Raw genomic sequence first — 25,683 nt, forward strand, 5'->3', positions numbered from 1 at the left:
CCACTTCATACCAACAAGCCCATAAACCAAAACCGGTCAAGTGCGAGTCGGACTTGGGCACACGAAGGGTTCAGTATCATTGTATTGTAAAACAAAACTTTTTTTTGTGAAAATTCCCCGCTGATAGACAGACGGACGGACGGACAGCAGAAGTATAGTCCCGTCCCGTTCGGTTCTTGTTTTGTTTGCGATCTAGACCTATAAAAGTTCAGTTGTGCCCAAGCACAATTATTGTTCATCATGTATACAGAAGTTTTGTATAAGAGGAAAAAATTTCAATTTGCTGGGACAACATTTAGGCCGAATACTGGGTTCAACACGACTTTTTCTATTATTGTGGACTAGACTTTACAGGCAGCCTTCACATAGTTCTCGCCGTTTTTCAACTTTCGTGACGCGTACAAATGAATGGTTTTATTGGTGCTAATTCAGTTGTACACAATCTCTTAATAAATTGACGAGGCTAAATCTAGTGCTATCCTTTTCCGCAGCGAAAATTAAGAAAGGGATAGCACCATATTATATTTAGACTTCTCATTTTAGTTTAGAGATTGTGTATTTCCAAATAGGCACAAATGTATGTTATTCTTTATTATGGTGTAAAGGGGGGTAAATTACAGAATTATGCATTTGTTATGGTGTCCACAAGGCATAGTGTGAATGTGATGTAAATAATAAATAATTAATTATATTATTAATAATAACAATATTGATTAGTGTTATTAAATAAAAACCCATCAAATAACTGACTTGTTTTATTTTTGCCTCACGTTTTTTTTCCTCATGTTTTATTTTTAGGAACTTGTAACTTACGGGCTCTCAAGCCCTGAGGTTGAAATCTATAGAGCGCACTTTGACTTTGCTTTGACTTAGGAGGGCTCTCTCCGTCACTCGTTTCATACAATCGTAGTTCCAATTTCATTTGAATAATTAGCAACCAAAGTCCATTCCATAAATTTTGCAGACATATTCTAGAAACTAATCTGTCTGTGGTTTTCCAGATTTCTGTTTAAATATTCGGTTTCAAAGTTACGCGGTCTTAAAAATTTTCATACAAATCTTTGAGCCCCTGTAATTTTAAAACTACATATTTTTAGAAAAATCTAAAACACCACAGACACAGATATTAGTTTCTAGAATATGTCTGCAAAGGACTTTGGTTGCTTAATATTCAAATGAAATTGGAACTACGATTGTATGAAAAGAGTGACGGAGAGAGCCCTGTTAAGTGTTAAGTTTCAGTTAAAATGAGACACATCTATGCCAGTGCTATAACGCCGACACGTTTTAAGTCTTAAGTCTGAGCAATGTTAAAGTGCGCTTTATAGATTTCAGCCTAAGTCAATTTGGGAATGTTCAAAATTTTTATGACTAAGAATCCAATTCCACGGACCTCTTCTGCGCCAGAGAAGGTATAATTCGCGACAGGTCGACATGGCAATCGGGGTGGAAAAGCCTTGCGCTAACCCGCGGGACAGCGCGGTCGTCCACACCCTTATTGCCATGTTGACCTGTCGCGAACCATAAACATAGCTGTAGTCTTTTATTACAACAATTTTGTCTGATTCAATTGCAAACCAATTTCTAAATTAAATTTATAGCTCTACGCGACAGGTCGGGGTGGGGAACCCCCTCCCCCCCACTATGATTAATAATAAATAATTTTACTATCGTTGTATGCCAATAGTAACATAAAATACAAAAACGTGTCTGTTTGTTACCTTTTCATACCTAAATCGTTAAACCGATTTTGATGGTACAAAAATAGTTAGCATCCTGGATACAGTGCTTTTATCCCAGAAAAACAAACAGCTCCTATAAGATTTTAACGAACTTCAACAAATCATACCTCATTCCTTCAAAATTAAACAACAAAAACTCAAGAATTATTAATTATTTGTTTATTTGTTGATACTTTTTTATGTACAAAATAGCATTTGTGTAACAATGGTCCAACTTTTTATGTCACAGTGATCTATAAAATAACATTCGTTGATTTTTATAAATCCTTATTTTATTTCACTGAAAAGGCTATAACTAATATATGAAATTCACAGTATAATCTATATAAATTAACATAAATAACTTCCGAACGACTGGACCAAATTGGATAATTATTTTTTTTTTGTTGTATTTCTAATTGTCAGGACAAGGTTTGTATGAAATAAAATCCGGGAGGCGGATAAAGTCGCGGGCAACAGCTAGTATTACTATATACTACAATATAGTCCGTTTACAGTCTGCACTTTATAATACATGCTATCTAAGTAGTCAGTATTTGCTAGACGCACATTCACTCATCTTCGTAATCTTCATACTGAGCGTAGTTTCATGGCTCCCGTCGTCGGTATAGGGGCTACCTGTGAGAAATTAACAAGAGAATTAGTTAAATTATTCATTACTAGATGATGCTCTCGTCTCGTCCGCGTGGATTTAGGGTTTTCAAAAATCCCTTGGGGACTCTTTGATTTTCCTAAAAAGCTTATGTAAATTTTCAAAGTGCAAGCTACCTCTGTACTAAATTTCATATAAATCGGTCAAACGGATGAGTTTTTAAAAATCACGTGGGAACTCTGAGAGTATCCGGGATAAAAAGCCTATGTCCTTCCCCGGAATGTAAGCTAACTGTGTACCAATTTTCATTAAAATCGGTTCAACTGTTGGGCCGTGGAAGACAGACACACTGGCACATTTTTACCGACCAATCTCCTATGTGCCTCCCTCAAGCTACTCGAGAATGGGGAAGTGCATTGTGTTGGGCTGGCACTACAAAAAGCCACCAAACAAGAGAAGAAGAATAGAAGGAGCTGGGCCAGCTCAGCTGGGCGTTGGTGATGCTGATGAGCTATTGAGACTCAAACAATATACCTGTAGTAGTGGTGCTGGCTCTGCGGCGGCCACTGTTGGACCGGCACGCCGGGCTGCTGGTAGCCGTCGGGCCACCGCGCGCTGTCCGTGATGGGGTTCACGGTCGCTATGGGCACGGAGCTCGGCATTGGTGACACACCAGTCACGTTAGTCGTCATCGTTGGACCTGACAAAAATAATTTATTAATATGATTGCAATAACCCTATCTCAATCCTATCTTGAGGATCGTGGCTCCCTTTCGATGCAATCTTTGCTACGATGTTCTTCCATTGCTCTCTGTTTCTTGCCGCGTGGATTGCATCGCAGGTAGGTGTGTTGACCGCTTCTTTTATTTGGTCTGACCAACGTCTTGGGCTTCATCCACTGGGTCTTTTTCCTTCGATCTTACCAGTGACCATGAGTTTTTCAATATTGCTGGCGTTCTTCCTTGCCATGTGACCGAAGTACTCAGGGGTCCTCCGCAGACAGATGTTTTAAGTTTGTTAAGTATTGAGACGTTGTTTCGGTGTTCAGTCGACGATACGAGGAAACCACGCAGGAAGGATCTCAATTCTATATCAATTATTATTTATCAGCAACTACACAACAAAGCAACAAAGCACACATACCAGGTTGGCCCACATAGGTAGCGGAGGGCGCGTAGGGCGCGGTGTAGTAGGGCGGCGGCGGCACGCTGAGCGCGTGCAGCACTTGCACCGACGACACCGCCGGCATTGCGGGCGGCGGCACCGGCTGCGGCGTTTGCTGCCAAGTCAAGCATAGACCAATGAAAACAGCCTCTTTTGTTTTTAGGGTTCCGTATCTCAGGAGGAAAAGCAAAAGTAAATTTTGCTCACTGGTTGTAAGCAAGATAGGTGCGCTTTTTGAGCTAGTAGGTAATGGTACCTGATAGTAAGTGTAGTAGTTGTGTGAATCCGGCTGGTCGTGTATGGGCACGGTGATAAGATTAGTGCGAGGCCCGCGCGGCCGCTCGCCCGCTCCGTGCGCGTGCGAACGAGGATCGTTGGCACTGCTCGGCACCTTGAATAAAAAACTTTAGTAATAGTTTATTCTGGGACGTCCAGGGTTCAATTCCACGTGTGCACCTCTAACTCTTTAGAGTTGAGTGCATTTTAAGCAATTTAATATACGGTATGGCTGTAACAGTGAAGGAAAATGACGTTAGGAAATCCGTGTGCCTGAGAGGTCCTCAGAATGATCTCAAAGGTCTTCATAAGGATCAAGAAGGATCTTGTGATGTCTACTAATACACACTCAGCCAGCATGGTAAACTATGGCAAATCCCTTCTCATGGTGAGACGAGAACCATGTTAAGTAGTGAGCCGGCAATGGGTTTATAATGAGGAAGGGTAAAAATAACAAAGAACTCACAGAAAGAGGTTTGACAATGGCAACAGAGGGAGGCGGTGGGTCAGCTTCCTGTTTGTTATCCCCTCCCGATGACACGTGTCTGTGGTTGATATGAGCTTGCAGGTCACGCTGTAGGAAATAAAGTGAAGACTTAAAGAAGAAAGCACTATCTCTTAACTCTTGTATGTTTTGTATCTACTGTCTTATTGATCATCAAGCACAAATTTTATACATCATGTGATATGACATAAATGTTACGCCACGCCGCCACAGCCAGTCGCAACGTGCCATTAAAACCAGCCGCTCCGAGCTAACCGCCATGACAGCCAATCATAGCCAGTGTAGAGGCACTAGTAAATAAGTATTTTCGAGCTACGCCGTGTGAGCCGTAGCAAGTTTGGTTAGTTGCATCTAGCCCGTTGTATCATGTTGACGTTTACAAATTGTAACTTAAAATTGTGAATTATAATATATATATTTTTTTAGTGTTCATTTCTTTTGTTTTTATTACTACCCTGGTAGAGAACACGGCGCTACTATATATCCAGCAACATTCGTCGTACATAAAATACCTGTACAAATATACCTGTACATTGGTGACTCGGACTTTGAACTACCAGGGTAGCGCGTGTTAATTTTATTAAAATAGTAACGTAACGTAAGCTAGGGCAACTCAAGTTAACACGTGTAAGGAAGTGAAAAACTAAAAAACTGTAAAAATGGCGCAACCTACGACAGTAGTGATGGATGAAGACACGCATCTAGCGTCGATATCTATCACGTCGAAGATCCCGGAGTTTTGGACCGACCAACCTAGGGTCTGGTTTATCCAGCTGGAAGCAATACTGGCACCACAAAAACAAGGAGACGCATCCAAGTATAATATAGTGGTATCCAAGCTGGGTAAGGATGTCATTCAACAGGTGACGGACATCCTCATCAATCCTCCGGAGGAGAGTAAGTACGAGGTACTTAAAGAAAGGTTGCTGAACATATATGAAGAGTCGGAGAACCGCCAAATACAGAAGCTCATCGGGGAGATGGAACTGAGTGATCAGAAACCCAGCCACCTCCTCCGAAAGATGCAGGATCTGGCAAGGGGTAAAATTAGTAATGAGACCCTAAGCGTATTATGGCAGAATCTGCTACCAGCAGCAGCACGAGGCGTTCTGGCTGCGACAGAAGCCAAAGATCTAGACAGACTAGCCGTGATTGCTGACAAAGTAATGGAAACTATGAAGTCCCAACCGATAGCAGAAGTGGCAGTTAAGGAGGCGGTACCCGGAACTTCGTCAATGGCAGCTGAAATAGCCAGGATTCATGCGAGGTTGGACCAGCTGGACAGGTCCAGAGACAGTTGGCGAGGCAGGCGAGGTCGCGGAAGGTTCCGTGGTCGTTCGCGTTCCAGAGGACGAGAGGACAGCAGGTCCAGACGTACCCCGGATAGCCCGGACTGGCTCTGCGTGCATCATTTTAGATACAGGCAGAGAGCTAATCGCTGTGAACAGCCGTGCACCTGGAATAAGCAGCAGGAAAACTAGTGGAGATGCAGGTGGAACCGGTGGGTACCTGCGTCGAATTTGGGAACCACCGTTTATGTATTACGGATAAAGACAATGGCATACGTTATTTAATAGACACAGGTGCGAACATTTCAGTGTTGCCCAAAAGTTATAAATCAGTGTGTGACAGTGCAATGAATAATAAATACAAACTTTATGCCGCGAATGGTAGTGAAATACAGACTTTCGGAACAAAGACTCTAGTGTTAAATTTAAGATTGCGTCGTGCGTTTAAGTGGACTTTTGTAATAGCCGACGTTAAACAACCCATTTTAGGAGCGGATTTTTTAGCTAAGTATAATTTGTTAGTAGACTTAAGAAACAGACGATTGTTAGATAAAGAAACTAACATGTATGTAATTTCCACTATAGTAAACTCGGAGCATTCATCTATTTTTACTATAGCCGAATCGCATCCATGTTATTCTCTTCTAAGTAGGTTCCCAGAATTGACAATGCCAGCGACGTTCAAAGAACCACCACGTCACAGCGTAAGACACCACATCGAGACTTCAGGACCTCCGGTGCATGCGCGCCCAAGGCCACTGCCGCCGGACCGATTTAAAAAGGTAAGAGAAGAATTTCGCCTTATGCAGGAAATGGGTATTTGCCGCCCGTCAAAGAGTGCGTGGGCGAGTCCTCTACACGTTGTACCTAAAAAAGATGGTAATATAAGGCCGTGTGGAGACTATAGAGCGCTGAATGCGATTACGAAGCCTGATAGATACCCAATTCCTCACATAAAGGATTTTACGTTTATTTTAGCCGATAAGAAAGTATTTAGCAGAATTGATATTAACCGAGCGTATCATTTTATTCCGATAGCAGAGGATGACGTGGAGAAAACAGCTATCATTACACCTTTTGGTTTGTTTGAATGGCCATGTATGTCTTTCGGTTTAAGAAACGCAGCACAAACGTTTCAACGTTTCATGAATAATTATGTTTTACAGGATTTAGAGGCAAATTTTCAACAAAATAACCCGGATTGCGCAAATTATAAAACTGAATTTGTTTTTTCATACTTAGATGATTTAATAATAGCTAGCGAAAATAGTTCGCTCCACGAAAAACATTTAGAGGCCGTTTTTGAAAGATTACAACAAGTTGGACTAACTATTAATTTAGCAAAGTGCGCGTTTTCGCAGGATAAAGTTGAGTTTCTGGGTCATGAGGTCTCAGCCAGTGGCTTAAGGCCGTTGCCAAGCAAGGTCCAAGCAATTGTAGACTTTCCCAGACCGAAAACGGTAGAGGAACTTCGTAGATTTCTAGGCATGGTAAATTTCTATAGAAGTCATTTGCGTCAGGCAGCCGAATATCAAGCTGAATTAAATAAGTATCTTCACGGAGCAAAGAAACGTGACAAAAGTAGTATAGTGTGGACAGAAAGTGCTGTTCAAGCTTTCGAACAATGCAAGTTGAATTTACAGAACGCTGCTTTGTTAGCGTATCCGATAACAGGTCAAGTGCTTGCTATAATGGCAGACGCGTCAAATACTTGTGTTGGAGGCACATTGCAACAAAGAGTAAATAACGAATGGGTTCCGTTAGGTTATTTTTCGAAAAAATTGACTGACACGCAACAAAAGTACAGTACCTACGACAGGGAGTTACTTTCGCTTTATTTGTCAGTGCAATATTTTAGGAACATGTTCGAAGGTAGAGATCTCGTTTTGTATACAGATCATAAGCCGTTAACGTTTGCGTTTAAAAAGCTAAGTAGTAGTAAAGAAACGCCGCGAAGGACCCGTCAGTTATTATTTATTAGTGAGTTCACGACGGATATACGCTATACAAAAGGCGAAGAGAACGCGCCCGCGGACGCGTTATCGCGCGTTGAAACAATTTCGTGCCCGTCTGTACTTGACTTCACAGAAGTGGCTATTGCGCAAGCGAACGACAAAGAGCTCACAGAATTGCTAGGAACAAAAAACGGTAATATGAGACTAATAAAAATTGACTTGCCGAGTGTAAATAAGCCGATTGTTTGTAACTTGCGAGGCGATAAGGCTAGGCCTTACTTACCAAAACAGTTTAGGCGTATCGCATACGAAACAATACATAACCTCAGCCATCCAGGCATTAGAACAACAAGGAAAATGGTAACTAATAATTATTTTTGGCCTGGGATGAATAAAGATATAGGTATTTGGGCTAGGTCGTGCATAGAGTGTCAAAAAGCAAAGGTTCACAGACACACTATGTCACCTTTAGGGCAATTTGCAAAAGTAGATAGAATGTGTCATTTACACATTGACATTACAGGTCCATTCACTATTTCAGAGGAAGGCTACAGGTATTGTCTTACAATGATAGATAGAGAAACAGGTTGGCCGGAAGCATTTCCAATTAAAGATATTTGTGCGAAGACAGTAGCCAAACTCGTGTATGAAGGATGGATTACTAGACATGGGTGTTTTATTAATTTGAGCTCAGATCAGGGAAAGCAGTTTGAAAGCAGTCTCTTTAGACAGTTAATGAAATATTTAGGGGTTCATAAGTTCAGGACGACACCGTATCATCCACAGAGTAATGGCATGATCGAACGATGGCATCGTAGTTTTAAGGCCGCCTTAATGGCGAGATTAAAGGACAATAGGTCGTGGGTTGAAGAAATGCACACCATTATGATGGGACTGCGTGCAGCACCACGCAGTGACACAGGGGTAAGTGCCGCGGAATTAACCTTCGGGCGAACTCTGAGGCTCCCTGGAGAATTTTTCGAACCATCGGATAGTAAGATAACGGACGGTGAGGAGTACCTAAAGCAGTTGAAACAGGTAATTAGTAATTTAAGACCAAAACCCGAGACACAGAGAGACTCTCGGACTATTTTTGTGCACCCTGCCTTAAAAGACTGTAAAAAAGTTTTTGTTAGAAACGATGTAATGCGTAAGTGTTTGCAACCACCGTATGACGGTCCCTATGACGTCATAAAGCGGTTGGAAAAAGCATACTTAGTACAGTTACCAAATAGACAAGCACTTATTTCCATTGACAGGTTAAAACCGGCTTTTGTCCTGGATATCAAAAATCCACGACAGACGCCGGGTGAAACGACATGTAAGAAAAAATGTAGATTTAGCGACGATGACGTTTTGCCGACTCATACAATCCGTACTACTCGGAGTGGGAGAGTCAGCAAAACGCCCGTTAGGTATCAGTAGAATAATTTGAGTATCAACTAGCAATTAAGCAATAAGTATTACGAAATAAGTATTGTAAAATGGCCCCGATCCGCATATATTATTTTTCATTAGAAGACATAACTAAACCTTATTATTGGGAGTGTTAGAGTAGTTGACGATTGTTATAGTTTATTGGATAGTGTGTAAATGTAAAATGTAATGTAACAAACATTCGAAGCGTTGAGTGCAACGAAGGCTGGATGGCGTGGGAATAGCAACAATTGTAAGTGGACTTGCCACAGCGACCCCGTCGCCACCCGCTCAAGTTGTAGTGACCTCATCTCAAGTATGATGTGTTAAGAGATGTACCATGCATCGAATCAAAGGAACACTTTAACTGGGTGACGTGTTTAAATTATGATTTGTTGGGTAAGCGGATCGGAAACATTGTTAGGGTTGTCGAAAAATAAAGAACGAATATTGTGAAATAAAATTAAGGTTGCGGAAATTTGTATTTGTTTAATTTTTATTAAGATAAAAATTTGGGGTGGTGTGATGTAGAGGCACTAGTAAATAAGTATTTTCGAGCTACGCCGTGTGAGCCGTAGCAAGTTTGGTTAGTTGCATCTAGCCCGTTGTATCATGTTGACGTTTACAAATTGTAACTTAAAATTGTGAATTATAATATATATATTTTTTTAGTGTTCATTTCTTTTGTTTTTATTACTACCCTGGTAGAGAACACGGCGCTACTATATATCCAGCAACATTCGTCGTACATAAAATACCTGTACAAATATACCTGTACAGCCAGTTACCGCCATGACAGCCAATCATAGCCAATTACCGCCATGACAGCCATTCATACCCAAATACCGCCATGACAGCCACCACTACCGAATGCCTTCGGTGGGGATAACGCCATATAAAGCCATGCGAGCTCATTTTTAGAATTATTATTATATCGTACGCATTGTAAGCTGAAATGCTGCCGGTTTGTGTAAATAAGTGTAAATTGTATAAGTAGTAACATAACACATCTATGGCATAATATCATTGATTTGAATAATCTACCTGACAGGCCATCATGGGCCATCATAATATTCCTTTTTGTCAAAAACATAAAAAAGTTATTGTTCCAATTCCTGTAGTATGTCACAGACACTATGATATATCAATTAAAAGGAGAAAATGACTTACAGACAAATAAACATACAGCTCAAACCACTGGGTCTAAGAACATTAAGATATAGAATACATATATTGAATATCTCATATTCTGCTTTTTACAAAATGATTGCCTTTTCTTACCTGCGACAAATAAGTCCTTCTGCATCCTGTATTGCCATATCTGCTGCCAGAGTGAGTGCACATGTAGACTGTCCCAAGACCTGTTTGTTCCACTCTTAAAACCTGGAATTAATATTGAATAACTAATAAATAAGGGGCGATTTCACCAACGTAAAATAAACCTTATCCAAGAGTAAAGATACTTTGGCAGGTATTCAATACAAAATGTCATTGAATGAATGAATGAATTCAATATAATTATGCACAATTTATTTTAACTAAATGTCACTCAATGTTGGTAAAATCAACACTAAGAGCGATTACACACTGTATGCAATCCAAATCTGTAAAATGTGTTTGAAGTAGTCATAGAACTATTTGTATGGTAGCTTACGCACTTGCTCCGACTTCCGTTATCCGTTAAAATATCTCAGATGTGCCTTCGATTCAAATCAGACTCATAACATAGACATGTCAAAGACATCCACTGAATAGCTTGGATTTGGATCAGAGATTGGATGAGACAAAAGAAAATGGTTTGTTACTAAGAATTTAATGTTAAAGTTTCAATGTATCTAAGAAAATACCTTTTCTCTGCAGCGTGGACAATGAGTATGGTCAGATCTGGCACATGTCAAGCAGAAAACATGTTTACATGGTATCTGAAATTAAAAAAAACATCAATATCTATGTTATAAAAAAAGAAGCACATTACATTGATGTATGTGATCATTACATTTAAATAACAATTTATAGGGTAAGTAATAAAAGAAACCCGTGTAAGTGTATAAACACTGTATTAAAGCAGAAAAAAACAACTTATTATTGACTACGAGAACAATTACGCGTCTCCGCTAGTCCTGCGCACAGGCGCGAGCGTCGATCGTTCGGTTCGGACTGGGGGGTGCGCGCCTAGCTGCTAGCGTGCTAGCGGGGTGAGGGATGAGGAGCTTCGATAACGAGCAGGCGGACGGCGTGTGCGAGAGACGCGCGAAGTAAGGGGCGGCCTGGGTACTATAAATTACTATTTAAAGTTTAGGCTTTCTACACACAATACATTTTAGTAGGTACAAATAATTTGGACACAAGTTAACTTTAAAGCTAAAACTACAAGGTTTTTTGTAAATGTGTCAAATGTGCCCCAGTCCAAGAAGCCTACAACAAACTCAGCTGGGTAAGGTGTTATGGTCACAATCCACATGCAAATCATCAGTTTACAATATTATGTACTACTAGCTGATGCCCACGACTTCGTTCGCGTGGATGTAGGTTTTTTAAAATTTTTGTGGGAACTCTTTGATTTTGCGGGATAAAAAGTAGCCTATGTGCTAATCCAGGGTATAATCTATCTCCATTCTAAATTTCAGCCCAATCCGTCCAGTAGTTTTTGCGTGAAGGAGTAACAAACATACACACACACACACACACACATACAAACTTTCTCCTTTATAATATTATATATAAGTGCAATGAACTGATTTCTATTATTTAGAAGCTGTCTTGAAGATTGTGTTTTGAAATATTGTTGTGTAAGTCACCATACCTTTAAAGATCATGTTGTTTCTATATTGATATTTAGAATTGTTCTCATATAAGTGAACCTTGTTCTTTATGAGAAAATAAACTCTTTAAACCTAACCTAAGATCTACATAATAACAACTCACCATTCTACCATAAATAAGAATAGGTTTGGAGCAGATATCACAGCAGTATATCATGGGGTTGAGCACTTTCTCTCCAATGAGCGTTGCACGGTGACTCCAGTCCAGCCGCAGCATGGGCTCCGGGGGACCTCTCTGCAGAGTTGTGAACACTGGTGCTTCCAACTGGGATATGTCCGAGGGGACTTCCACTTTAAATAAAAAAATCAATCAAATTTCAGTTGGACTTTGTGTGAGACAAAGGGAGTTTTATCGTAAGACGAATAATACTTTTTTTGTGATGTTATCACAAATTTACGGTTTTCAGATTTTTCCCCTTACTATAAGAAATGCTGCCTGCCACATTTCATGATTTTAGGTAACGGGAAATATCCTATGGGTTTTATATACCATTTATGGGTCTTGACGGGGGCATCAAATGATCCCACAAGGGTTCTTTTTTTTCTCTGGAGATAGGGAACCATAAAAATCAGTACAGTAAATCTGTACGAGGAGGAAACAAAAAGGCCAATTAAAATAATCTTTAAATTCAAACAAATTTGTTGCACGTACCACAGGTTTACTTTCAATTGAAAGTGATACTATTCTATCAAGTTCAAATCAATATTTGATTCTATGGTTTGCAGCTGGGCACAATCTATGTTGCTAATGGTATGTGGAATGAAAAACATCTAGTTTTCTAGATTAATAGTCAACTAATTTAGTCTATATCAAAATGCTTACATTTTGCTGGTTCACTGTGTTCCGGCTCCACTTTGACTTCTTCCACCATAGCATCCTCTTGATCTTGGACAGCCTCTTCTATGGAACACTCCTCCTCATCGGAAGACATCACTTTCGGCACCTTCTTGCCTCTCCCGCGACCTCGACCTCGTCCCCTGCCACGTCCGCGCCCTCGCCCTCTACCGCGCGAATTCCTCTTCTCCCCGTTCATTTTGAAGCTTTAAAACTGCTTACTTTACACTCTCCCCTGATATTTACGCTATAGTTTCTACTCAAATGTTGAGAAAAGGTCAATAAACTCTCCCAGTTCAAAAGTCATTAAAATACATTAACATTTAATAATAGTAAACGATCAATGCACTATAATCACTTTGTTTTGTCTACAGTAATTTTATTTTCGTTGTTCACTGAACTTTAGAGTTTTGTTTGCAAATTACTGCTTCAAACCAAGCTAACCTGCAAACTTCTTGTTTAGATCTAAATATAAAGATTTTTTAAGCGTACATTTGTATTTATTTACATTTTAATAATTATTGAATGAATTCTATATCATTAATTTTAATAGCTATTGCTTTTTATACCTACTATTTTATTCAAAATCATAAGTTTTTTCCAAAAACGAAAAACAAACCAATCGAAAGTCAAAACTCGAAACTCGAGACTCGAAAGTCGAAACGAATTTGTCAACTTGACACATGACATGACGTTGACTGTTATCACTGGTTCCACGGCTGTGGATTCTAGCTATTTTGAACTTTTTTGCCAAATCACCACAGACGAATAACCCTGTGCAGTGCTAACCGACAAATACATCCAGCAATCCAGCAGGACCAGGACTCAAGCCAGAAGAACCCCAAGAGTATGATTAGAAAAGACCGGAAATAATCCTCCTGCAGTCATTAGAACCAATAAGTAGCACCAATTATGACGTCCTTTCACACAACTAAAATATATTCGATGTTATAAATCCGCTTGAAGGCTAATCAGTTTAGGCCTTTTCGGCAATCCTCTTGACTTTGAAATGCTGCCTGCTTTATATCGCGCTTAAAATATAAATTTACTAGAGAATGCCCGCGGCTTTGCCCGCGTGGATATTGGTTTTTTATCCCTTAGGAACTCTTTGATTTTCCGGGATAAAAAGTAGCCTATGTCCTTCGCCGGGATGTATCCCAAGTCTGTGCCAAATTTCATTAAAATCGGTTCAGCGGTTGGGTCGTGAAAACGTAGCAGACAGACAGACAGACAGACAGACAGACACACTTTCGCATTTATAATATTAGTATGGATCATAACACAATCGAGGTTTCTATTTTAGAACAAATTAGAGGGTAGACATAGTTACCTATCTTTCGGTTACGACTTAGGTTAAGACTCAAGACGTCTATTAAGTAACTTTATCTTGACCTACGCGACGTCAAGTACGTAACTAGTGACTAAAGTTTGAAATATAATAAGTACGAAACCATCGAAACCAGAACTGTACTGATTCACTGTAGTGATTACATACTTTTTGGGTAGAGGGTTTTGCTCAGCGCGCGCGTACGTGTGTCTTTATTATTTTAAGTCTATCTTAGTATCTCTTTCTCTACTTATAATGGGACTAGCTTTTGCCCGCGACAAACTTTGCGGCACTTAGTTATTTATAGTCTATGATCTATGTTACATTTGAGTTCTGGATAAAGTAGCTTTCTAATGGCGGAATAATTTTAACAATTTTTATTTATTAATAATAATTATTAAATATATAATAATTGGTTCAGTACCTAATTTAAGGCTGACAAGTGACAAGGCTCTTTGCTTTGCTCAGGCTTAAGCTTTAGCGCTGTCTCGCTGTAAACCTAGGGCGAGTCAGATAGTTAAAACAAAATGTTACATAACAAAATGCAGTAGGTAAAGTGTAAACTAGGCAGTTTACATTACTGTCGAGGGCTGATGGGAGGCGAGTTCACGACATCTAACGCGGTCACGGCCGGTTGCTGCTCCATCGCATGTCGCAGATACTCGGTATAATCTGTCAGCTATGAAAAAATCGAGATAATATAGGTACCTACCTCAATAAACTATTTATTTATGCACTAATTAAACAACCATAATAATGTTTTATCAATTTATATTTAAGGGCCGCGGCTGTTTTTTGAAAGCTAAATAGGTAGGGTAGGTTCATGAAAATCTTCAAAATTGTAAATTGGTTTTAGAGAAAATCGCGAACATACCTATATAGGGATTAGATGGGGATTATGGATCGAATACAGAACCTCCTTTTTGAAGTCAGCTATTTATAGTTATTGGTAGAATAATAATACATATTATACTAACTACCTACGTGCTAAGCTATCTACTTTGTACTTAAACATAATATTATTAGGTACAAAGTTTTCCAAGATAACTTTCAAAGATTTCTAAAGATCCTGAGTTAACCTAGCTCTCATATTTTGTAAAACCGGTCAAGTGTGAGTCGGACTCGTATACAACGGGTTAAGTACCATTGATGGTACAAGGTATAAACTAACACCTTTATATAAAACTCTGCAAGTTTATAACGGTCTACCCCATCTATATGTGATTTAGTGAATTAAATTTTTCGTGAACACATTTAATTTTTTTTTTTATGTGATATAACCACAAATTCACGGCTTTCGGAATTTTTCTTTATTTACGCTATAAGACCTACCTAGTTACCTGTCAAATTTCATGATTCTAGATCAACAGGAAGTACCCTACAGGTTTTCTTGACAAACACGACAGACGGACAGACGGACAGTCGGACAGGCAGACAACAAACTATAAGGGTTCCGTTTTTCCATTTGAGGTTTGAATGGAATAGGGTAGACGCTAATAAACCTGTTGTTAAATGACTATTGTGTTAAGTATTTATCGCATTATAAAACGGATACATTTTGTTATAACTTCTGTACTTCTGTCTTGTCGGCGATTAGCAATAATATTATTGTTTACTTGAAGGTACATTTTGCGTGTTTCTTGTCTTAGAAATTGACAACTCACGCATTATCTTAAAATGATATTAAAATAGGTACGTAGCTAACGAACCAAGATTGTTAAGTTATAATATTCTGTGAATAAATAATCATAATTTTATAGCCCCGGGTCGGACTAATAATAACAATTATTCTATTGTCTGAGAATTGTATGAGAACAACCTTTTATTTCTGAGCTCGTTTCCAGTTTTACATTATTTATAGCTCTGATCATAATTTCAATTATGAAATTATTCAAATCTGCGCATAATTACCCGCCTATTAATTTTAAACCTTATCTTTACGCAACAGTTCAACAGATGGCGTTACATGTCTGTTCGTCATTCATAAAAACGGCGGCAATTTTCTACTGCCATTTTTTAAAACGGATTTATTCTTTCTGGTGCAGCCAACTTCTTTATTGTCTAGCAAGCAAACTAGAAGTATTTGTACGTATTACAATTATTTTACTTGGTTAGTTCAGTTTCTTCTAGTTGGGACTTGGAATTTAGGAACATATAAGAACCTAATTAATTAGTTGAAGGCTTTTCTATTGAAGTTGTAGTGATATGATGTACCAATAATATTTTGTTCTTTTGGTATATTAGGCCATCAAAATATTATAAGTACCTACTATATTTCGTACACTTCTAAATCTAAAGTTTGTGCGAATAATATTTTCATATAAAAACGTTTTGATAAAAAATAATGGCTATAGCCACTAGAGTAGATGATTTTGCAACCCAGGAACCGATTACAGATTAGACTTAAAAATAAAAATTGGCAAACTTCACTTCCTTGAAGTGTTCACTTTTTCCGATGACGAAATTTCACGTTTCTTTGAAAATGACGTTTATAGACTCTCGGGCGATGCTCTAAGTTTTTTTATTATTGACTAGGGACTACATTAGTTTATCCATAGTCCTATTTGATATTATAAAATACGTACATATGACTGACTGACTGATCTATTAACGCATAACTGAAACCAAGGAATATACTAGGTACCTACACTATCTACCTACTCTCGCTCAAACTACCGGAAGGATCAAGCTGTTTGGCATGCAGATAGCCAACTGTAATTATTATCATGACCCGTGACGTGGAAAACAATTTTCGAAATTTCAACCCCTAAGAAGATGAAGTAGACGTTTGAAATACATCCGCTAAGAAAAGATTATCGAAAATTCAACCCCTAAGCAGATAAAATAGGGGTTTGAAATTGTTGCAGTCCACGCGGTGGCGCGGACTAGTTGTAATAAAGAGGTAGCTGCAATGATGAAGTGGTCGTGAAGCCAGTAGGTAGGTACGTATTAATTATGATATAAATTTGAGATCATAATATTGATAAAACACAAGTCTCCGGCGCCATAAGTCTTAACAACAAACCTACGCACGTTTGTTTTATGAAATCCATACGCCTTGTATTTTCAAAGCAAAATTCGCTAAGTGCAAAGTTATGTTGGTACTCACCTACCAACATAACATTGCACAATTGTGCAATTAATTATGTATTTATGTAAGTAGGTACCTAAATAGTTAGTATGTACTAAACATCGCTCCCGTGAAAAATCCGGCCTTAATTTATATGTGTATTTTTTTCTTATCGTTCTATCCGTTCCATATCGCCAGAGGAAAACGAAGCGCATATTCTGTGATGTGATCGTCACTTCGCTGTCTGTCTGTGTGTCTTTTTTGTCTTTCAAGACTCGTCAAAGGAATCAAAACCTATAGCGCATTCCCGTTGACCTATAGAATCAAGAAAGGCAGGTAGCAATGTCTAGGCATACGAGTAGAACGCGATTACGCGATTATCGCGCGAGTAAGCGATGCGACCATTGCGTGCTCGCGCCTTTAGAACGTAAATATCGCGCGAATGCTAATTATTATTAGGACACACATTCGAGATCAGTGTTTGATCGCGCGTTTGTATGAGTATGAAGGTGCCCACGCACTTGAACTGCACTGCAGCGGAACTGCGCGTCGCGTCAGCGCCCCGCACGATATTCTCTCCAGCCGCGCGGCAGTGACGTACGTACGGGGCGCTGACGCGACGCGCAGTTCCTCTGCAGTGCAGTTCAAGTGCGTGGGCACCTTGATTCGCGCGATCTTGCGATGATCGCGCATTCGCGTTTTATTAGGACGACGCGACGCCTAATAGCACAAGTAAAGGGAAAAATCCGAAAACAGTGAATTTGTGGTTACCTACATAACAAAAAAATAGCATAAAGTATTATTTCTTGTACGAATCACGGAACCCTTCGTCTGCGGGTCCAACTCACACTTGACCGGTTTTTTCTTTGTTCTTCCCCTCCTTCTGTTCCAATGAATCATCGTATGCAATATCAATGAAAAGATTGACGATAATACTTTGCTATTGGAATATTTTTAATGAATAACTTTAATTAAATTCCAACTAGCACAGACTAGAGGAAGAAGACGGACAGAGCTTTTGAAGCTTGCAAAAAACCCACATCGATCCGTTGCTACGATGCGGCGTGATTTAAGGACATTGGACATGCCAATAAACAAACAAACAAACACACTTTAAAATTATAGGTATCTGCAGTGAATAGTGACACACGTGAGTGAGTTTGTTTGGTGGTTTGTTCTTCAATCAATCAATCAATGTAATTTTTTGCATGTATATAGTTAAAACCCTGAAAAGTAATAACATATTATCCCGGAAAATTTAAAAGTTCCCACGGGATTTTTAATAAACCTAAATTCACGGGAAGTCGCGGGCATCATCTCTCATCTATTAAGTACCTCACTTCACCTTCACTTCACTACAACTTGTCCCGTGACGTTATGTTGGCACTATTGCAAATCACACAATAATGAACCCTAAGCTCTAAGGAATAAAGAAAACAAAGCAATGATGCCAACATCACGGTAGAAAACAAGTTATAGTGAACGGTCTGTACTTGGATTTAGGTATATTATTTACGTCAATAACACCTTTTTTAGTCTATGTGTACATGGTAACAAAACGTAAACACCTGTTTCTCAATGCAAATAGCGGGGGTGTGCAGTTGTGCACAGAGCATGAGACAGAGACCCACTTTGTGCCAGTTTCGGCAAGGCCACGCTCGAAAAGGCACGTAGTTACTATAGATATGTACTTCTAAATATTTTGACAAATTCATTCTTAGGCTGAGATATAAAGCGCACTTTGACTTTGCTTAGACTTAAATCACTGCTAAAACGAGACAGCGTTATACCGCTGGCGTAAACCTGTCTCGTTTTAACTTAAACTTAAGTCCAAGCAAAGTCAAAGTGGGCTCTATAGATTTCAACCTCAAACTCAATTCAAAGAGTGATGGTGATCAAACGCATCCAGTCTTAGAAGAGCCTACGATAAACTCAGCCGGGTAGAAAACCATTTCAAATATGAACCGAATTACATACATACTCGTAGGTACTTAGGTACATTCAATCCACTAGAACTGATTCCCACAACTTCGGGAATTCTTTGATTTAATTAGTAAAGAGCTGATAATTTTCAAACGGTTGCATAGATATTTTAGCTGAGAGCACTCTCGATCAAGCTACCTTTAAAAAAAAACCTGAATCAAAATCGGTTCATTCGTTTAGGTGCTACGATGCCACAGACAGATAAACAGATACACACGTCAAACTTATAACACCACTCTTTTTGGGTCGGGGGTTAAAAGTAGTCTTTAATCTCACTAACTCTCCGTCTTAAACTTTTTTTTTAACTTTTTTCCTATTAGTAACAGAACTCATAAGATTATAAAGAAAAAAATACTATTTTTGCATAGATATAATATGTAAGACCTCGGAGAGCGACATAGACTAACTTTTATTTCGGAAAATTAAATAATTTACTACGGGATTTTTAAAACCTGAACCTTTCGCATTTATAATATTACCTATTAAAGGTACCTAGAAGTAGTATGGACAATGGATGTATGATTTATGAATATGAATAGCTTGAAATCGGCTGCTGTATTAAGATTTTAAAATTCTATGATGGTAGTCCATGGTTTATCGATAAATAATCGTATCCATATTGGATGCAGTGTTGATGAATTCAAACTAGAAACATCAGAATTCTATCGAGCGAGCATTGCTTTTAAATGAATCTCTTTACTGGGGTTCCGTACCCAAAGGGCGCCAAAGGGACCCTATTACTAAGCCTACGCTGTCTGTTTATCTGTGTGTCAACGGGCTGTATCTCATGAACCGTAATAGGTAGAGAATTAAAATTTTCACAGAGTGTGTATTTCTGTTGCCGCTTATAACAAAATATACTTACCTAATGAAAAATCAAGATGGCGAATTTCAAAATGGCCGCCACGCATTTTTTTAAATGTAGGTATGTACCTACTTATGTGTTAGATATCACAATAAATTAAATTATATTATAAATGCGAAAGCATGTGTGTGTGTATTTTTGTTACTCTCTCACCATAATAAATCAATGCTCTTTCACGCAAAACCTACTAGACGGATTTGGCTGAAATTAGGAATGGAGATAGATTATACCGTGGATTAATTAATACATAGGCTACTTTTTATCCCGGGAAGTTAAAGAGTTCCTACTGGATTTTCAAAAAACCTATATCCACGCGATAGTACCTACGGAACCCTCCGTGTGCGAGTCCGACTCGCCCTTGGCCGGTTTTTATATGCAACAACCGTTTTCTTTTGTAATCATAAACATCTTTGTATGTTTCCATGTCATGGGAGCTGTTTGAATTTTAAACTAAGGGAATAGGTTATTGCTCCAGTTTTAAAGGCAGAGTGGGCTGGCTACCTCTTGCAGTGGTAGGTTACCACATAAATCAGTATAAGTAAGTATCTTCTAGCCGAGCCTTGATAGCCTAGTGGTTAAAATGCTTCTATTCAGGAGATTGGGGGTTCGAGACCGAGCACGCACCTTACACTTTTCGGAGTGCGTATAAACTATAAATACTTACGTAGGGACGTGTGGCCTAGTTATTGTGATAACGCATATCAATCGATTGCGATTGCTAAGCATTGTTGACCCAATCGGTAACTGGATGGGTGACCGCTTTTAGAAGTCCGAATTTGGACTTTTCATTTCCTCCGTGCCTCGGAGAGCAAGTTAAGCCGTCGTCGGCGTCGGCCCCGGTTATTATCATTCACATCAGCAGCATCATAATAACTGTAAGTTAACCTAAGACTCAAAATCTAGTTCCCTTACTCGTGTTGTATGTGAAAGGATCTGGGAGCCCACCGCATTATTATCCCAAGAGAACTCCTACCATTATAGGATTAATGGAAAGCGGTCACGACCCTCAAAAATGAGGAATACGAGTATAGAGAGAGACATAAAATACTTATGAAGTAAATCATCGTGAGGAAACCGATCGACGGGATGACTAAGTACCTACATATTGGATTTGACTAAACATCGATAGATTTGACTATAAATCGATGGATTTGACTGTACATCGATGGATTTGACTATACATCGATGGATTTGACTCAATACGCGTCGCGTTTCTTCGCTTCTTGCGCGTCTTGTAAGTATGTTTCCGCCTTTATTATCGCGGCTTGTTAAGTACTAACAAAACACCTTTATCGAATTCGATAAAGTGACATGTTAATGGATATTGCCACTGACCTATTGGCGGGGCAATATAAGTTATGCTGCTGATGCAATTCATCGCCACATTTACAATTAGAAGGACAACATTGTAGTAGGTAGGTAAATTCAAGTAAATAATCTGTAATGCTTAAAATAAACATTCGTAGATCAACAATAAAATATATAATAGGTGCGAACGAATGCGTGACGTCAAAATCTTATCTACTTATCACTTATCTATTGTATAGGAAATAATCGCATGAAAAAAAATTAAAAACCCGACTGCTAAAAAAGCAGTATAACTGGTAGGTAACTGAAAAACCAAAAAAAAACAAGCTTTGTATACTATAAAATAGAAGTTGAAAAGGCCACAATCATAAATGTTAGAAAATGAGTGGCAGGCGAGAGTAAGCTAATAGCCTAATAGCCCTAAGTAGCTGTTGGCTAAGTAGTGCAAGTAGTCCTACTTGCATATACATACATACACAAAGGTCAAACACATAACCCTCCTTTGGGCTTCACCGTAGTCGGGTAAAAAACTAAAAACAGAAGTCTTCGAAGTAAGTATCTATTATGTACCTACCAGGCCTGCAGTCATCCCTTAATGTGCACGGAGCATTTTCATAACACCAAATAAACTGATTAATCGTCTTTTGCGCAGGTACAACGATAGCCGTCTTTATACTTCAACAAGTGTAAATTAAAAATTTATAATACCCCCGACAAGTGAAGGTTACAGTAACTAGAAAAGAGCTGATAACTTTTAAACGGCTGAACCGATTTTCTTAAATTATAGCTAAGAACACTCTCGATCAAGCCACATTTCAAACAAAAAAAAAACTAAACTAAAATCGGTTCATTAGTTTAGGAGCTACGGTGCTACAGACAGATACACAGATACATAGATACACAGATACACAAATACACACTTCAAACTTATAACACCCCTCTTTTTGGGTCGGGTGTTAAAAATGAACCGTACCTATGTGAACACGTTCTACATAATATTATGTGCGTTCTCTAAAGTCAAAGAATAGAAATAGGGTAAAACAAACTCACTGGATTCCCATCACTATCAGTATAGGTACCTAATCCATCAAGGCTAAAATAGATCTGTTAGTAACTCCGGAATCAAACTCGTTAACGCTATTTAGGCCAAGGGCAACTCTGATAAACGGAATTAAAAGCATACACCCATCCAAATGCTAATAAATACGTATTGTTCTTAAATTAATTCATTAGCATAATTAATTTATTACTACCTACTGATTAAAAATGATCACCACGACCACAGAGTACCTAAGGATATGTTAGTACCATATTCTGTGCAAACGATCTTAACGCATGTGCCCAAGACTTCGTACTTTCTTAAGGTTTTTAAAAATCGCGTAGGAACTCTTCCATTTTTTGGGATAAAAAGTAGTTTATGTCACTCTCCAGGGCTTTAACTATATCTTAAAATCATCATCCCTGTGAGCAAGAGCCTAATCTGGTGGTTGACCGACTATTTCAATAGATGAAGCTTATAGCGAAATTCTAGACAAGAACCATAAGACCACCACCAGAGAATATCAGTTTGCTAAAAAGTATTTAATCATCACTAACCATCGCCCATAAATTTTTATACATGGAAAGTAAAAAAATTGCGGGTGATGGTTAATGTGGAAACAATACATTTTTTTTACTCCTATACAAGTTAGCCTTTAACTCCGTGAATAAAAAAAAAGATTCCGACGAATTGAGTACCTCCTCCTTTTTTGGAAGTCGGTTAAAAACTTCGTAATGTCTTACGAAGTTTTTTACGAAGTTTTTTTTACTCTCCCTTAATAAGGGAGAGTGGGATGGACTTTAAGTTAAACTGCTGTTTGGTGAAGTTTACTCGGAAATAAAAGCGTTTAATTGCGAAATCGGATCCAGGAAAAAAGAACGAACGATATATACCTACCAACTACCAAGGCAAATAAGAATAAAGTGGTATTAAATATAAGTGGTACAAGCGTATTCACATTTTAAATAATCCGCATCAGAAATCGATAGCATGGCATTGACCTACATGACATTTTATTTTAATTTTTGTTATTGGCTTGCACGTACAATACCTATTGTGGTATGTGGAGTGTGGGTGACAGACAGGTTCTTGATAATTCTAGACTATTCCATTGCTTCACGGCATCCAATCCTTGTAATAACAAGAAAACTTTCTACCTATGTCCGTTAAAGATTTTGAAATCATCCAACCGATGTGCCCCAAACCCGTTAGAAAGGCAATAATGCGAAGATGCATTAGGCACATTCTTCTTTTAGCGTAGTAACTAGTAGCACATACAGGGCTGTACTTACTAATAAATAATAATGATACAAATGCGAATATAACTTTGTCTCTCTGTCTGTTTGTGACCTCAGGTCCATTCATCTGACTGATTTTGACGAAAAGTGCAAATATCTAGTTTGCATCCATGGTTTGCATCCCGGAGATGGATAATAAGCTTCTTTTTATCCCGGTAAATCAAGGAGTTCCCGAGGGATTTTTAAATAGCTAAATCCGACGAAATCTCGGCCATTTATTATTATGGCAACAGGCCTTTCCCAAAATAAAATTAAATATTCCAATACACATAATAAGGTAATGTATGCGTCCGAAAACTCCAAAATCAAAATATTTGGCATTGACCCACATGACATTTTACTTATTATTTATTGAGTCGAGTCGGCCGAGTCAGAGTGAGCTCTCGGCTTGATCCTGAATCGACGATATGTCAAATATTTAGGCTAAGGTGACGTAAAATCAAAGAAAAATAGGGCTACTTTAGGGCTATCTGCGTTAAATGTCTATTAACATTTGACGCCTGCGAGTGACGTCGAAGTGACGCTTTGTTAGAAGTTCCCTAAATGTTGCTAACTGTGGCCGAGTGGTGAAAACTGAACATTTTCCGTTATTTTCTTTCGATTTTCCTTATCTGTGGACTGTATAATTTAATAGGAAAGTGTGACCTAGTTACGTCATTAGCGGCCTTGTTTATTAAAAGAAACTGTTGTCTTTCTTTGGATACCTACTGATTTTCATGAGCAAGTTTCGTGGTTTTGGTGATTTTTCATACTTCACCATTAAATTTCACCCTCAGCACTTGGGTTTCTGGTGCACTTCGACCGCCCGTTGTGCCCAGATCCTTTTTTTTCACGTGCAAATTGTGGAATCAATTCTCATCGGCGGTGTTCCCACTAGATTACAACATGGGGTTATTCAAGGGGCGGACCAACGAATTCCTGAAAGGCCAGCTACGCATCGGCGGTTCCTCTAGTGGTCCAAATGTTCATAGGCGGCGGTAATCACTTAATATCAGGTGACCCGCCTGCTCTTTTGCTTGCTATTTTTATTTAAAAAAGAAATTCAACTATGTAGGTAGCTTTTCCGTATTTTGCAGTAGAAAATCATAAAGCCTGATACCTGATAGTGAGTACGCTATTGACAGTTCTAAATCCATTGTTCCTTGACCCCGTAACAGCGTGACGTTGACCGGCTGAGTGTAGGACGTATAGCCTACCTATAATTGGCAGTTGGCACGTGTGTTAATACGATTTACAACAGACCAGAGTTTTATGTTCAAGAACACTAGTTGACGTAAAACTATTTACTTAACTATCTTTACACGTATACAGTACAGCTGGTTATAATAGTGTGTTGTTCATATCACTAGGTTCCGCCATCAATGGTCCATGTTGATGAACATCGATCATTTATCAGGAAGAATCTACTAATGAAACTAAGCAATCGATCTGTTAAGTTTCTTCTTACAAACCGTTTTCGTCTCTGGAGTGAGGTCCTGAAAATAAATGGAATGAATTAGCTGAGTCGTTTCAGCGATCTTATGTAAAATGGATTATATTATTTCGTTTTAGTGTAAAAATCAGCTTTGTTAAAGAAGAAGAAAGGGAGATTGGATGGTGTGTTATTAACGGATATAATATTATAGAACCAAAGGAGTAGGTCTAAGATAAATAAAGTTTAACAATTACTATTCAAGGGATTGCTTACATGGTTAAAGCTTATTATATTCATGACGTGTACCTAAACATATTTGTACATTATAAACGTGCAGTTTATCACGTTTGCTGACTAATCAGTTAAAGAATAACTTGAGAGTTGTGCGGCTTGCACTACCTGCAACATAACTGAATTATTATGTAATAATCTACTATTATGAGACTAGTCCTTGACTGCAGTCCTACCTACCTAGGAAGGGGGAACTACTTAGTTGTATGCTTGTAGAGTGTACTACGAACCTATTAACTCTACATTGGGGAAGAAACGCGCTGAATTTTAAAGGTAACGCGAATTCCTACTGAAACTATGGTTCAAAATCGTAGGCAAGTGTAAATACCTACTGAATTATTCTATAATACGCAGTAGAATTGAAATTAGAAAGACGCAAAAACATGGCTGTTATTTTGTCAGTAGATAATATAATAAAATGTAAATTATTCAACATTCACACACGAAAACAAGTCCAGATAACTATGTGTGATAAAAGCACGTGAAAATAAT

General features: G+C 38.6%; 1 protein-coding gene across 2 annotated transcripts; it reads right to left on the minus strand.

Moving 5' to 3' along the window:
* Positions 1 to 1,879: 1,879 nt before the first annotated feature.
* LOC123866832 (E3 ubiquitin-protein ligase Hakai) lies at positions 1,880 to 13,241 on the minus strand. 2 transcript variants are annotated; one of them, XM_045908540.1, is made up of 9 exons: positions 12,585 to 13,241; positions 11,865 to 12,052; positions 10,787 to 10,861; positions 10,221 to 10,322; positions 4,241 to 4,348; positions 3,755 to 3,889; positions 3,478 to 3,610; positions 2,869 to 3,034; positions 1,880 to 2,360 (listed from the first exon to the last, which is right to left on the minus strand). In XM_045908540.1, the coding sequence occupies exons 1-9, from the start codon at positions 12,793 to 12,795 to the stop codon at positions 2,357 to 2,359; spliced, it is 1,122 nt and encodes a 373-aa protein (XP_045764496.1). In that variant the 5' UTR covers positions 12,796 to 13,241; the 3' UTR covers positions 1,880 to 2,356. The 2 variants fall into 2 exon arrangements, with proteins under 2 accessions (XP_045764496.1, XP_045764495.1); XM_045908539.1 differs by having other exon boundaries at positions 3,478 to 3,613; positions 12,585 to 13,239.
* Between the last annotated feature and the right edge of the window lie 12,442 nt (positions 13,242 to 25,683).

Source organism: Maniola jurtina, chromosome 7 (genome assembly GCF_905333055.1).
Source record: "Maniola jurtina chromosome 7, ilManJurt1.1, whole genome shotgun sequence".
Taxonomy (NCBI): domain Eukaryota; kingdom Metazoa; phylum Arthropoda; class Insecta; order Lepidoptera; family Nymphalidae; genus Maniola; species Maniola jurtina.

What these genes read in the sequence shown, in the direction of transcription:
- LOC123866832 (XM_045908539.1), bottom strand. Translation starts at nt 12,795, where the DNA reads ATGAACGGGGAGAAGAGGAATTCGCGCGGTAGAGGGCGAGGGCGCGGA. An exon ending in CCATTGTCAAACCTCTTTCT is followed by an intron (nt 3,890 to 4,240) that starts GTGAGTTCTTTG and finishes TTTTTATTCAAG; the next exon opens with GTGCCGAGCAGTGCCAACGA. An exon ending in TACCTATGTGGGCCAACCTG is followed by an intron (nt 3,035 to 3,477) that starts GTATGTGTGCTT and finishes TATTTTTGTCAG; the next exon opens with GTCCAACGATGACGACTAAC.